Source organism: Perna viridis, chromosome 6 (genome assembly GCF_037379345.1).
Source record: "Perna viridis isolate PV_CMFRI_1.1 ecotype Kerala chromosome 6, ASM3737934v1, whole genome shotgun sequence".
NCBI classification, from domain to species: Eukaryota; Metazoa; Mollusca; class Bivalvia; order Mytilida; family Mytilidae; genus Perna; species Perna viridis.
This window is the reverse complement of record NC_142450.1, coordinates 10,723,554-10,736,936: the sequence shown is the minus strand read 5'-3', so window position 1 is coordinate 10,736,936 and position 13,383 is coordinate 10,723,554. Positions and strand designations below refer to the sequence as shown.

At 31.2% G+C, this 13,383-nt stretch overlaps 1 protein-coding gene across 1 annotated transcript; it reads right to left on the bottom strand.

Annotated features, from left to right (window-relative positions):
• Window positions 1-390: 390 nt before the first annotated feature.
• Window positions 391-11,297, bottom strand: LOC148613620 (uncharacterized). The gene is made up of 9 exons (XM_088586120.1): window positions 11,179-11,297; window positions 10,197-10,301; window positions 8,497-8,616; window positions 7,591-7,790; window positions 4,568-4,823; window positions 4,024-4,137; window positions 3,310-3,480; window positions 2,666-2,836; window positions 391-1,758 (listed from the first exon to the last, which is right to left on the bottom strand). The coding sequence occupies exons 1-9, from the start codon at window positions 11,183-11,185 to the stop codon at window positions 1,532-1,534; spliced, it is 1,371 nt and encodes a 456-aa protein (XP_088442246.1). The 5' UTR covers window positions 11,186-11,297; the 3' UTR covers window positions 391-1,531.
• Between the last annotated feature and the right edge of the window lie 2,086 nt (window positions 11,298-13,383).

The following is a 13,383-nucleotide window of genomic DNA, read 5'->3' as shown; positions in this document are numbered from 1 at the left end:
CACTTGAGCTATATTGAAAGATTTAAGTAACTAGATTTGCCATCACTTCAATACCGTAGTTAAGATATTGTGGAAACATATTAGGTAATAACAAAAGACAAACGCGATAGCTAAAGTTTAATTTCAATTAGACCAACAACAACCAGAGGGCATGCCTTCAAAATATAAAAGAAGTTTTCTAGGAACAATATAAGGAAATACAGTTTCTCACAACGAACAGTGGATACATTGAACATTCTGCCAAATCCTGTAGTGGAAAGCAAGTCAGTAAAACGCCTTTAAGATCAACCTCAAAAAACATTGGAATAACCTCGTAATAAAATTTAAGCCAGATATATATAGACCGGAAGTCCAAAAAATAAACTTCAGAAGGGTCTTAGGGTCTTCAAGCCCAGATGTTTGACTTCGGGACAAGGTAAACAAGGTTAATAACTAAGTTTATATTTGAATTGAACAGAAACGTTTTAACCGAATTGATTTTTATTTACTAGTTAATGGTATTGTTTTAAAAACTAGAAATGTTTCTCCCTTTTTTATTTACATAATATGAATAATTGGCAAATTTTAACGAATAGGTAAAAAAACATAAAAGCTTTCGCAAACATACTTATATTTTTGTGACCAATCATGAAATCTATAAAAGTGCATTTGATCCTTCTAATCAATTCACACCACCAAATATACTTGTTACATTAAAAGCGATATAGAAATAAAATGGAAAATAACGATTAACTATAAGGACGATACATGATCAACATATGATTTAGAACATTGCCATTGTAGCATAAGATAAAATGCTTTTGAACATTTACTGTATTCATTTGTGACTTCCAAGAGTGATGATAAACATTAACCACATATCAAACTGATATACCTTCATCTGATTCATTTCTAGCCCTTGTACACTATATCAAAATTTCAAGCCTATGGTGAACAAATTTCACAGTCGATCGGGTCAATTTTCAATATACATGCCAGTTAATTGCTCCACACTGATCAATGTATTAAGAAATAAATCATGGAAACTCAATTTTATTATTGTTTTACGATGGGCTGGCCATTTATGTCGTTTTGTTTTAGCCTTAGTGCCAGCTAGGGGTTAGTAACGACATAAATGGCTAACCTGTGTTAAAACAATGATAAAATGGTGATCTGTGCTTTATTTCGACCCTAATATGACTAGTTTCTACATATTTGTTTTCATAGACGCAGCCTATGTGTTGCATGCAATGTTGGTCATGCGTTTTTGTTTACCATGACTGTGGTCTAAAGAGCTTTGTAGCACGTCATATAAGAATCTCAGATACGATTCAATCCAGATAATTGGACATGTGTTGGCGACAAATCGGTCCATTTCTTGCAAAATAATCCTCAGCTTCACGAATTATTTGTCTAATAAGTGATAACTTAGGTGAAATCCATTAATACCAGATTTTTTTTTTAAGTAAATGTAAGTGTTAAATGTATAATTCAGACTTTTAAATACATTACTACGCAAAATTGGTATTTGAAAATAAAGGCTTATAGTTTGTCAACGATCAAAAACTATACATAATCCTACACAGTCTATAAATAAAATAAACAGAACAGTTAATGCAAGTATTACAATTCCGATTAAACCCATTCCTTTGCTGGATGTTCTGTTATCCTCAGCACATACTTTTAGACGTGTATACCCAGATGTTGCTTTCTTGTCCATGTACAAAGCCTCTTTAATATCTTTAGTACGCAGCTTGATTTCAGAAACAGGAATATGATCTGAAACAGATACATTTGATTACTTTATACTGAAGATGCGTGTTAATTAGAATGGGGGATATAACAAAAATTAGTAAACTGAGAGCAATGCTTACTGAATTGAGACCCTGCTCACTATTTCACATCTTAATTGATTTGATCTAAATCTAGATTAGGAGATGCACATTTGATATATCTGTAAAAAGGATAATTTGAAGGTATCATTACATTCAAATTGGTAGTGTACGAGTGCACTGTGATTACGGAGAAGGATATGTGTATTTGTGTGTGTAACAGAAGGACGAAAGTACAGACGGACGGACAGAAATCCATATTGCTATACACCCCGCAGGTGGGGATTTATTAACACAACAAGATGAGCTATTAAATTTTCTTTGTTTACCTTTTAATAATGGTTTATATTCATGTTGATATGTATTAAAATCTTGCTATTGAAACACAAAAGAATAACGTAATTTTCTTTCATGAAAATCGCCAGGAAAACCGTATTTAAATTCATCTCTAATCGTCACAATCCTGTATTTGTATTTGAAGCGAGTAGAATAACTGTAAGAAGTGAAATAAAAAAAAAACTCATGTTGCACGGTTGACTTCCGTTATTTCCGTTATTTTCAATCGTTATAATTCTTATTTATCACAAATACATGTAATAATTTGTTACCTATTGTAAGAAAAACACATTTCAGAGCACTGATATTGGTACATTCTGTCCTAGGACTGACTTGTCAAAATTGTCTTTTCTACAATTTGTTTCAAATAATTTTTTCCTCAGTTTGTTTTCATTCATGTGTGATAAAAAACTATTTTTCTTTATAAACTACTTACAGAATAAGAAAATCAAGTAACCTTCGCTTTAGTTTACATGTTCTCTGTTGTTTATTTTGCATTTCTTTATAGTTTCCCTTACCAATACATTGTAAAGGCTCCCCTTCCCACAGAGAGTCCACACAATAATGCACCATAGCTCCAGCAAATTTAAAGTACCCTGTCCGACATCTATAGTCAGCCATACTCCCATTTAAAATTCCATTAAACAGGCGAGTAGTGTTTGGGTATATTGGTGGCAATCCACAAGTTTCTAGAAACAGCAATGATATTAATTGGCTGTATCTAAATTGTTTTTATAGTAAAGTAGTACGTAAGTAAAGATTAATATTATGGATAAACAAATAACTAATAATAAATATTTGCAAAAGTCATTTCTTAACACATTTATTTCTTGAGAAACAATACATTTATACCTTTAAAATAATTGAGATCCCGTACGGGGGGCATGCCAGGCATTTTAAAATGATTGATATGTACTACATTTTTGTTTTGGTATTTTTATAGAACTAGTCAAATGTATCTCTTTAATGTGAGACATACGACATACAAATTTCATAAATAGACATTTTCATCTTCGACAAGACTAAAATGTCGACATGCAACAAAGCAGTTCTCGTACCATAACCTGGAAATGCTTACCAAAAGACACATCTGCATTAATTTCTTAGCTATTTAGTTTATCTATTTTTCGTTACTATAACTTGTAAAATTTCAAGCACTTACCTGCACAAACAAGATATTGTCCAACCCAGTTGGGCCAAATACAATGATGTAAATAATCTCCGGTGACTTTAACAAAACCTTTGTTACAAGAGTAAACTGCAACACCATGTGATTTTGTGTCATTGTAAACAACAGTTGAATTATTGAAAGTAGGAGGCGCACCACATGTAGCTAGAAATCAAAATAAAGATAAAATAATTTTCAAACCTCAAATCTAAAATGGTCAAGAAGATTTTTTTATCAGGATAGTTTACGTATCGATATTTATGTTAAAAAATACAGAGATAAACATTAATATGAAACAGATTTAACATGTATGAGGACACGGTTTTTAGCTAGAGTGGCTTATTGATAAAGACCCAGGTTCAAGTAGACTTGTAATAACATGTCTGTGGACCGAGTTGTCCCATGTGCCAAGGTACGAAAGTAGCTCACTCTACATTCAGATTGTTTTTCTCATTCGGAACTATTCGTTCATTTTGCCTGCATTAAATCAATAAATCCCGTAAATTTAAGCAGGATGTAACTTCCGTTAGATTTAAATCGTCCTCTCGTTGTTTCTTTCGTAATAAGTCAAGACAAAAATTATCTTAAGTCATCTCCGCTGAAAAATATCACTTTCAAATTCCACTTTTGTTTACATCAACATTTTGTTTTTCAAGTCTTGACATACCGTACTATTATTTTTACGTAAATAAAGAAAATATACTTTACCAGTCTCACAATGTTTTCCGGTAAATGGAATTCCTGTACAGTCACATTCAACGTCAGTATGGTTGTTTTTGTCGTAATAAGGATGACAAGTACTGTTTATGCAGCTTGAGGTATCTTTATCCCCCCAAAAAATGGGATAAGACTTTATAAGAATTGATTTAAAACAAAAAACAAAACAAAGCAAAAAGAAAAGAAATTTTTCATACGTTCAACGTTCAACACGGTGGGTCTTCCTAGAAACGAAAAGAATAATTACCCCGATGCTGTGTCTTGTCCAGTTCCTTACATTTGCTTCTATTTTTCGAGTTTATTTATATTATCTGTTGTGTGCAATTTTTTTCTGTTAGTAACTCAATCATGGTTAGTGATTATATCATTTTTGTACAATATTTCGATACGTACTGAAATACATGATGTCATAGAAAGTTAATGTCAATTAATTATTCCCGATGTTAAATATAATACTGACATCATATCATAAATCGGAAACGCGTACGTACAAAACATTGGTTACATATATATAGCTTTCACCGTAGATACTCACTAAAATCGTTAAAATTGTGCATTTTAATAATCAACCTCCCAGTTTGTTCAGATATACTATGTTCACCATCTCCCCAAACACCTCCAACAAATATCAATTTACCAGGTTTGTTCGGTACCCAGACCATCACAGAGCTGTTTGTGTGAATGTATACAAGATTACCATAATTATTGTCCTTTGACACCATAGCATTTCCAGCACACTTAAACCGCATACTCCGTTGAACTGTTTCATCTGTTCCAATATTCACTTCAACCTTGAAACAAATTTAGTCTCAATTTTAAAAACAAATGATATTGTAATAGTACTATTTTAATTATGTCCATTAGGACGAGATATGCAAACATGTCGATGGTAAGTTGTCTGTTGAAAAAAGAGCGACCATTAAAAAAAGAATGCCAAGGAGCTTATTTTTTCGCAAAGAATAAAACAGCATTGCTATTCAATTTTTGTTGTGGTTCAAGAACCATCAGATATCTTAGTAATAACAAAAACAAATGCTAACTGAATTTAGATACTGTTTAGATTTTAGAGGCTGTGTCATCAATCACTGACCTTAACATGGAAACTGAAAAAAAATAATTTTGCCTAAAATTGTCTTATATAGTTTTGTTTTTGTATAAAAACACTCAGAAAAAAATATTATGATATTTTAGAAATATTTATTGGTAAAAAATATTTTCTGTTTCCATAGCAACAGCCTTTATTTCAATGAATTTTATGCATAAAAACATGAAAACAAGTGTTCTTATAAGTCTTTAATCATCACTCAATAAATCAATAATTATAGTTGTATCAGATTTATATCAAAATATACAATGTGTGAAACCCAGAAATAATGTTAAAATTATGATGCTTCAAAAATGTGGTTGCTATGGTAACGTTATATCAGACATGGTGTAAAACTCTTAGATAAAATTTTATAAATAGTGCTTACCATTATTGTTCCCCCCCCAAAAAAAAAGCGCAACAATAAAGAAACTAATGGCTTTAGTTTTCCTGCAATATAATACCATGATATCATCTCTAAAAAATAAACATGGGTGACTTTTGCATTTAAAAAGAAAAAAAAATAATCCACAAAACATGGTGTAATTTTATCATGAAAGGGTGTGTTATTTTAATTTTAAAGCAGAATCATCTCTTTTAAACATGTCATACAACAATAAAAATGTTCATATATATACTTTTCAAAGTCAAATTTGCTTATAAAAATGGCCTATAAGATTAATTGATGCAAAGGAAAACCCAGCAACCAAAATTATTACTTAGCAACCAAAGTCATTGCTTGGAAACCATTTTTATTACCATCAGAATACTTCGTTTGAAGAAAGATATCATTATGAATTTATTATTTATCCATGACTTTCATATGAGCATGGAGAAAACTAAAGTGACATCTAAGCAACATGCATAGCAACCAATATTTACATGTAAGGTGACTGTAAGGAAATTTTCTATGGTCGAAATTTTTCAGTTTGAAAAAGTATACAATGTATATATTCATCAGAAGTCCACTTTTTAAAAGTTTCATTCTATCTATTATAGTTTTCAAGATATTGGTTGAAAACTGTACAAAAAGAGTCATTTTACACCTCCCAAGGGCAATGACTCTTACATAGAGACTGATAACATTGATCCCTGAGAGACTTTTGTAGACCTTATAATACGGATCATTTCGGCATTTAAAAGATACTGACTAAACCTAACGGTTTTGGAGATATATGCCAAAATCTGCTGTCTGACCCTATGTTCTATTTTTAGTAAAGGCGGCCATGTTTTTAACAGATCAAAAATCCAAATGGTCATTTTATTAAAGATACCCCCCCAAAAAAAACAACAAAAAAACAAAAACAAAAAACAAATACCAACTTTCATTGAATACTGTATAGTAGTTTCTGAGGAAGAGATTTTTGAAAGTGGTAACATCAAAAACAGCAAAAAACGTCCAAAAAAGGGCAATAGCTCCAACATGGGTCAAAAGATTTTCACCAAAATTTGACCACAAATAGATCTTATCGTGTTGAATACTTTAACCCTGTCAGACTGTGGTTAAACCTAACGGTGTTGGGGATATATGCAAAAACCTTCTGTCTGACCCCTATGTTCTATTTTTAGTAACAGGGCCATGTTTTTTTTATCAGATCAAAAATCCAAACGGTCATTTTGTGCAGGATACTCTAAACAAAAACTATCATATTAAGCTTCATCCAAATCCATTCAGTCAAAGGAGAAGATGTTTGAAGAATTGTTAATGGCAACATCTTTCAGAACCAAATACAGTCACTATTTTTTGGCTAGATCACGTAAACTTTGAATAGCTTCTGCCTGGCTTTCAGCTTCCAAGAACAAACTGCCCATTTTTATTAACACAATTTGTTTAAACCGTTTATATATGCTTTTTACAGATTATCAACTTTTAAAAAATAGTGTTGCGTTTTAGAAAAAAAATAAGGCCTACCGATTATGCATTTTTCACAATTTCTAGCCTGTAATATGAGATAAGAAATATATTTTGTGAACTGATAAATGGTCAATGAGTTAAGAGTATTTTTACATACATTTATCCGTTATTCAACGTTTTTAACTCAGATAATGAAGCTATCATTATTTTTAATACGATTTTTCAGTAAATATACTATGACCGTGGAAAAGCATTATATGTGATGCTTTATCATGGAAACAAGAATGAAAAAAATATCAATTAAACCATAATTTCACTTTTGGAACAGCATATTTTATAAAATGGCTTGCATAAAAAATTAGTTTATTCTGGAAATTCTAAAAGGAAAATGCTCAATGCTTGGTGATACAGCCTCTTAATGGTTTAAAATGATAAAAATTAACTTTGTTCCATTTTGTTTGTTTTTGTGTGTGTTCCATGTGTTGTTGTAACAACGTTGTTTTCTCTTTTTAGTTTATTTATTTTACATCAATCTTAAGTTATTGCATTGTTACTCTTTAATATAACGTTAAAATGAAATTGTTACTAATGTTTTTGTGCTGGTTTGTGTTATTCATACCTCTAAATCAAGAAGAAAGTCTGAGATAGCTGTTGTTGGTATGTTAGTAATCTCAACTGGTATTGAATTAGACAAAAGTTTTATTTGTTCCGAGTACGAATGTTCCTTTTTTGGTAATGTCCATAATAAAACTTCAATCTTTCCCTCAATGTAACGACGACGACTACTCCAGCCGTCGCTGGTTGTACAGCAAATGGCACCTTACAATGTTCAAGGTAAATAAATGAAAATACGATTTGTTATAAATAAAAAGCTGGCCTTGCCCATGCGAAACCGTTTTGAATTTACAGGAAAAATACTGAAATATATATGAGCAAGGAGACAAAAATATAAGAACAAAAAAGAATACATATTCCAGGTACAATGACACACACAATATCGTTAAAATTTGGTATTTAGAAACATATGACGAGTTTTCCGTATGTCATCAACCTAAAAAAGAAACACACTATGACATTTACACTACAAACAAATCTGATCTGAAGTTTAATTTTAATTTAATTTAATGGCGTTTTGTACGACACAGAAGAAAATCAGTGCCAGTAAGACAGGCTCTACCTTAAAGACGTTTAATATAGAAAATGTCCATACCAAATGGCTAACGGAATGTTTCCACACTTCTTGAACAACTTAACAGTCATGGCGTTCGTCATTTAGTTCATTGATAGCTTTTCTCTTCAATAATTTCTTATAACATATATAATTCTAACATCATATATCAGAAATGATTTTTTTTTTGTGCTAGAAAATTATATTTGTTTATTAGTTGTTATAATAAGTTTATATTGTGAACAACAGAAAAAGAAACAAAATAATAATAAACAGACGATAAATCAATTTTAGTGTACTGTTGTAGGTTCTTTAAATACTATTTTGATTTATCATTAAGTGTCTAACTTGCCGTACTTTGGCATCCATATAGCTGTTTCATTTTTGGTGCCCAGAGCCACACTGAAATACCATCATAACCGAAGAGTATTCCAGATATGCATTCCCAAATGGTAGGTTCAGAGTTAAACACAGTTCCTTAAAATATATGATATCCGAAACAAATGAACGTGTTTACCTTTGCAAGTTATAGTTTGCAAAAAAAGAGTTTTTTATAACTGTCAGAGGCAAAGAAATAACAATTCACGATTCCAATCTAATTAGGATATGCTTTTGTCCTGTATTATGATTGCTTGTTCGTCTTTTACAATGACAGTTTTTTGCAACACTGTAAATTCCATGTATCGTAAACAACGTGTCTAAGATCGCTTCGACAAAAGATAGAGCCGACTAGAGACGTACAACAGTATTATCGTCATTTTATTCATTCATTTTCGACTTTGTATATTGTCATCAGTAGCCCTTAAATATTTTGAATATTAAAATTGACAACCATATCACGTTGTCCGTTCATGGCCGCCATTTGCAATGTTAATTTAGGGTGGCAATTTCACTGAATTAAAAAACTATTAATATATTTCAGATGGTTAGGGGTAAGAAAAATATAAGAATTAAAAAAAATGTTTTGTAAGTGCATTGTCTGATTTTACAGATCCATAAAATCTGGAAAAAAACGTGTTTAATCCTATAATGAATTCAATATTGTTTAATTCACCATAAAAAGTACAATATAAAATTTAAAATAAATAAAATAAAACAAACCATCAGATGATTAAATAACATATCATAATAGTTCGGGTAACATGTTATTTATTGTGCTCTTTAGAGAATTTCGCACTTCTAACAAAGATTTCTACTAAATTAAATCATTAAAAGAAATGTCAATTGTCGTTCTTTTGTATTTCTTCAGTAGAAATGATTGTTCTTTAATATCAACTTTATACAGCTTTTGATAAGTTGAGTCGTGGGTACAAAAGTTCAATGACGTCAAGGAAAACCAACCAAATAGTCTTATGACAAAGCTAAATAACATTATCTTATAATTTCGGGCCTCCAGACATAGTTAAATGAAAGAAAGGATTATTATGATAAAATTATTTTACTCTTATGAGTCGGAATTCTCTCTGAGTCTTTTGAAAGACAACAAAAAAATCATGAAACAAGGTATTTGAATTTCACATACAGATATACTGAAGAAGTTCTTCAATCAATAATCCGAAATCTGTTACATGAATGATAATAACAAAATTACGAAAGTGATTTAATCTATGCAGTAGTCAAAAGGAATAGTTAAAGAGAAAATTCTTTATAGCAAATGGCAATATAAGAGCAAAAATCCGAATGTTAGAAAACCACTGCAATGGTCCTGACTTGGTAACATGCATTTCAGAATACATGATGGGTTGAACCAGATCCTGTTTACATATTATTTAGAACTAGAAATTGCATGTAATGAGAGTACCTAAACGGCAACTTCTGTCTCTTTTAAAACATATTTCTTGAATTAGACACCAGCAGTCATCTCTTGATATAATCTATAGACTAATAGATTTTTTTTCCAATTTATTATTTTTTCCCACAAATGCACACTACAAAGGCAGCGCCACCTTGTCATAAACATCCGGTTTTATGCTTGATTTGTGTAAGTTTATATATTTAATATTTTCTTTCCTGGTTGGTTATTATGAATTCGATAATTTTTATATTTCCTCATTTACCTTGTGCATCTGACATATAGCCGTCTCCAAGCAGAGCACGAACAGTTACCATATCTGGTGTTTCTTGAAGATTATGCACCAATTCTCTGAATGATGCATTGTAGACTAGAATAAAGCCATGCATCATAAAGTATTATTTTAGATTTATTTTGTTTTTAGATTTATTTCAAATGAAACTTTAACTTATTCAAACTTCCATACTTACCTCTGTTTAAATTGATTACATTTTGATAATAAATATGGATTTAAATAAAAGCACTAAAAATTACGATTAGGGTACGAGAAATGAGGGAAGCGACTTGTTACATATGTGTCGTGATCTGCAATGAGCAAAAGCAGATATCAAAAATATTTCGTTTTCATAACAGCTCTACAAAAGAATTTTTTTAATGACAATCAACGTAAAAATTTTAATCTCTATTTGTTCGTTTCCCTGACTATGAGTATTTGAACATTTCAATAGGTTATGATAATTGGCAAAATACTGAACTTCTTTCGGTATCGTTATATCGGTGTTTCTAGAAAAGCAGGGAACGCTTACCTTACCTGGCCCATGCTACCAGTTTTTAGTGGAGTTGCTCATTTGCTTTTGTTACTTTGTACTTGATTTTAGTAAATTTATGTTCTTTGTTGTGTATGTATGTTTTCAATTTCTGGCCTTTGTCCCTGGATAACATTCTTTTGAATACCGCTATAACCTTGGTTCCCTTGATTACTCTTGCATGATAAACTTTAACTTTACAAGAAAGTTTGTTCAAACACATATGTTTTAACCAGAGCTATATTTGAGATATAAAATCAGCACAAGTAAGTTAGTCTTTATCTATGACTATTCGTAGTACTGTCATGTGCGATACGCTTCTGCTATACTTGTTTGTTATTGATTACTAGCTCACGTGCTGTGAATGATTGATATTTCATGTTCCACTCGACAAATGAAATGGTATAATCTTGATAAAACAATGGATGTAATAATCCTTACCATTCATTTTTACCGAACCACTGAAAGAAGGCTGTGGTAAATCGCACGATGTCCAGATCCGCACTCTTACTTTCCCAGATGTTGAAAATAATGCTGACCCTCCTTTGTAAAATGGCGACGATCCTACAACGTATTGCATACTGCAAATACAGCTAATCAAACTTTTCTAAATTTTTAAAAAAAATTTTGACGTCCTCTGTTTTGTTCTGATGTCACACAATGAAACACTTGTACACCAAATCAAGCAATGTAATACCTTATTAGGTTTAGTATTTAATTTATTCATATAAATACAATGAAACAAAATGTTTAAAAACCATGTTTATGATGTACTTGGTTTGTTATTACCAACAGCTTTTATTTGCAATGTATTTTTGCACAGTAGATCATTCAGTTTGCACCTTTTTAAAAACAAATTGCTATCTGTTTACAAATTGACTTTTTCCAATAATCTTGTCTTTTTATATTGGTAAGCAAGGCCACATTTTGTGAATAATTAAGTAACATGACATTGGTACATGTACATGTAGTAGATATGACTCTACAAAATATAAAAAAAGTACCCGAGTAAGCAATTCCACTTTGGTTCGCATTAGGTAGGTAAATCTTTACGTTATATCTATTGTATATGTAAACGACTCCACCAAAGGTATAGTCGGCATCATTGTCCCTTTGCGCCGCTCCGGTTGCTGAAAATACGTAGTCAACCTCACCTTGTGTCACTAAAATTTGCACATCAACTTTGACAGGGTAAACACCAAGTCCATGGTTTATTATCAATTGCTTATCACCAACTTTGACCTGAAACCAGTCACTGACAAAAGATGGTCGTCGGAATGCGTGACAGTATCCACCTAATAAAAAATTAGCGAATTTTTAATATAATTTTCAGTATACACACTAATTTTTTGGCACTTTTTAAAACATCAAAACAGAGACGAAAACAACAAACAAATATCCAAATCCACAACAAAGAAGTAATAAATAAATGAATAAAATTAAATAAAACGAAAAATGAAAAGACAAAGAATATTTTGTTAAGTATATTTAATACACATATTATGAAAGACTGTTATAATACTTGTTAAAATTTTGAAAATTACCATTTGATATTATTGGTCGTACAATACCTTAAAAAAGAAAAGAAATATTAACACGTGGTCAGATACAGAAGAAGAAACAGAATACAGCCTCGAAGAGAGTGTAATAAAGTGAAAGGCAGCATGCGACTTCACTACCATAAATAATATTTTAATATAAATTACATTATAGCACAATAATACCGACTATAAGAAATAACTAATAAGATGCTTTCATACAACTGATGAGCATTCCCGTATTTTTCTGATCAAACATCGTCACATGCTTTAATTCTCCTAACTGAACTCCGATTCACTTTCTAACTTACCAACAATCATTTACACTTGAAACATCTTTCTCTGTTGATAATTGATAAATGTGATATTTTTGTCGATAGGATACACATTTGTGATTCTTGATTTGACATAATACATCGATACTTGCAAGTTAACGTTTGATTTTATTTGAATTACAATACAACGAGATGTTCAAACAGAAGAGGACGCGTAGTCAGACTTCCCCCCCCCCAAAAAAAAAAAAAACAGCATTGTAGAACTGCACAAGAAAATATTTTTGACTGTAGCTGACAAAACAAAAGGAGAGAAGATCATGGCATAGAGAAAAGAGAATCGCTATGTCAGTGTTGAAACGAATGTCCAGCAGGAAACAACAATACAACAATCTAACTTTCTTTTTCAGTTTTATAGTAAGACAGAAAATATTCTTGAAAATTATGCTTCCTCATCTTTGTACGCAAACGCTTTTGATTACAGTAAGGATCATATGAAAGATAAAATAAAGGGGAATGGAACACTAAGTTCATAGAGCTTTACTTATGACTTACATCGGAAATAAGATGGAATAGTTTTCACAATCGGCGTTTCAGATTAAAGTTCAGCATTGCAGAATATATTTGGAATTATAAATCGAAACCAACCTATTTCTAATATTAATGATACTTGGATATCCGTATTTTTTTTTTCAAGAGTTCCTGAGGTGTACACTTCATAAATCTATATCGGCTTGGGGAAACAATTTTAGTAGTTTAAGCTTAAGAAGGGGAGATGTCCCTACTCGCCTTTAACAGTCACCTTTCTTTCTTTGTTTTTTTTTTGCAATCTTTTA

Bases quoted from the DNA above. Each gene is read 5' to 3' on its own strand.
- LOC148613620 (XM_088586120.1), bottom strand. The intron at 4,138-4,567 runs GTGAGTATCTAC...GGGGGGATAAAG, and splicing joins GCACAATTTTAACGATTTTA to ATACCTCAAGCTGCATAAAC. The intron at 3,481-4,023 runs GTAAAGTATATT...TTTGATTTCTAG, and splicing joins CGGAAAACATTGTGAGACTG to CTACATGTGGTGCGCCTCCT.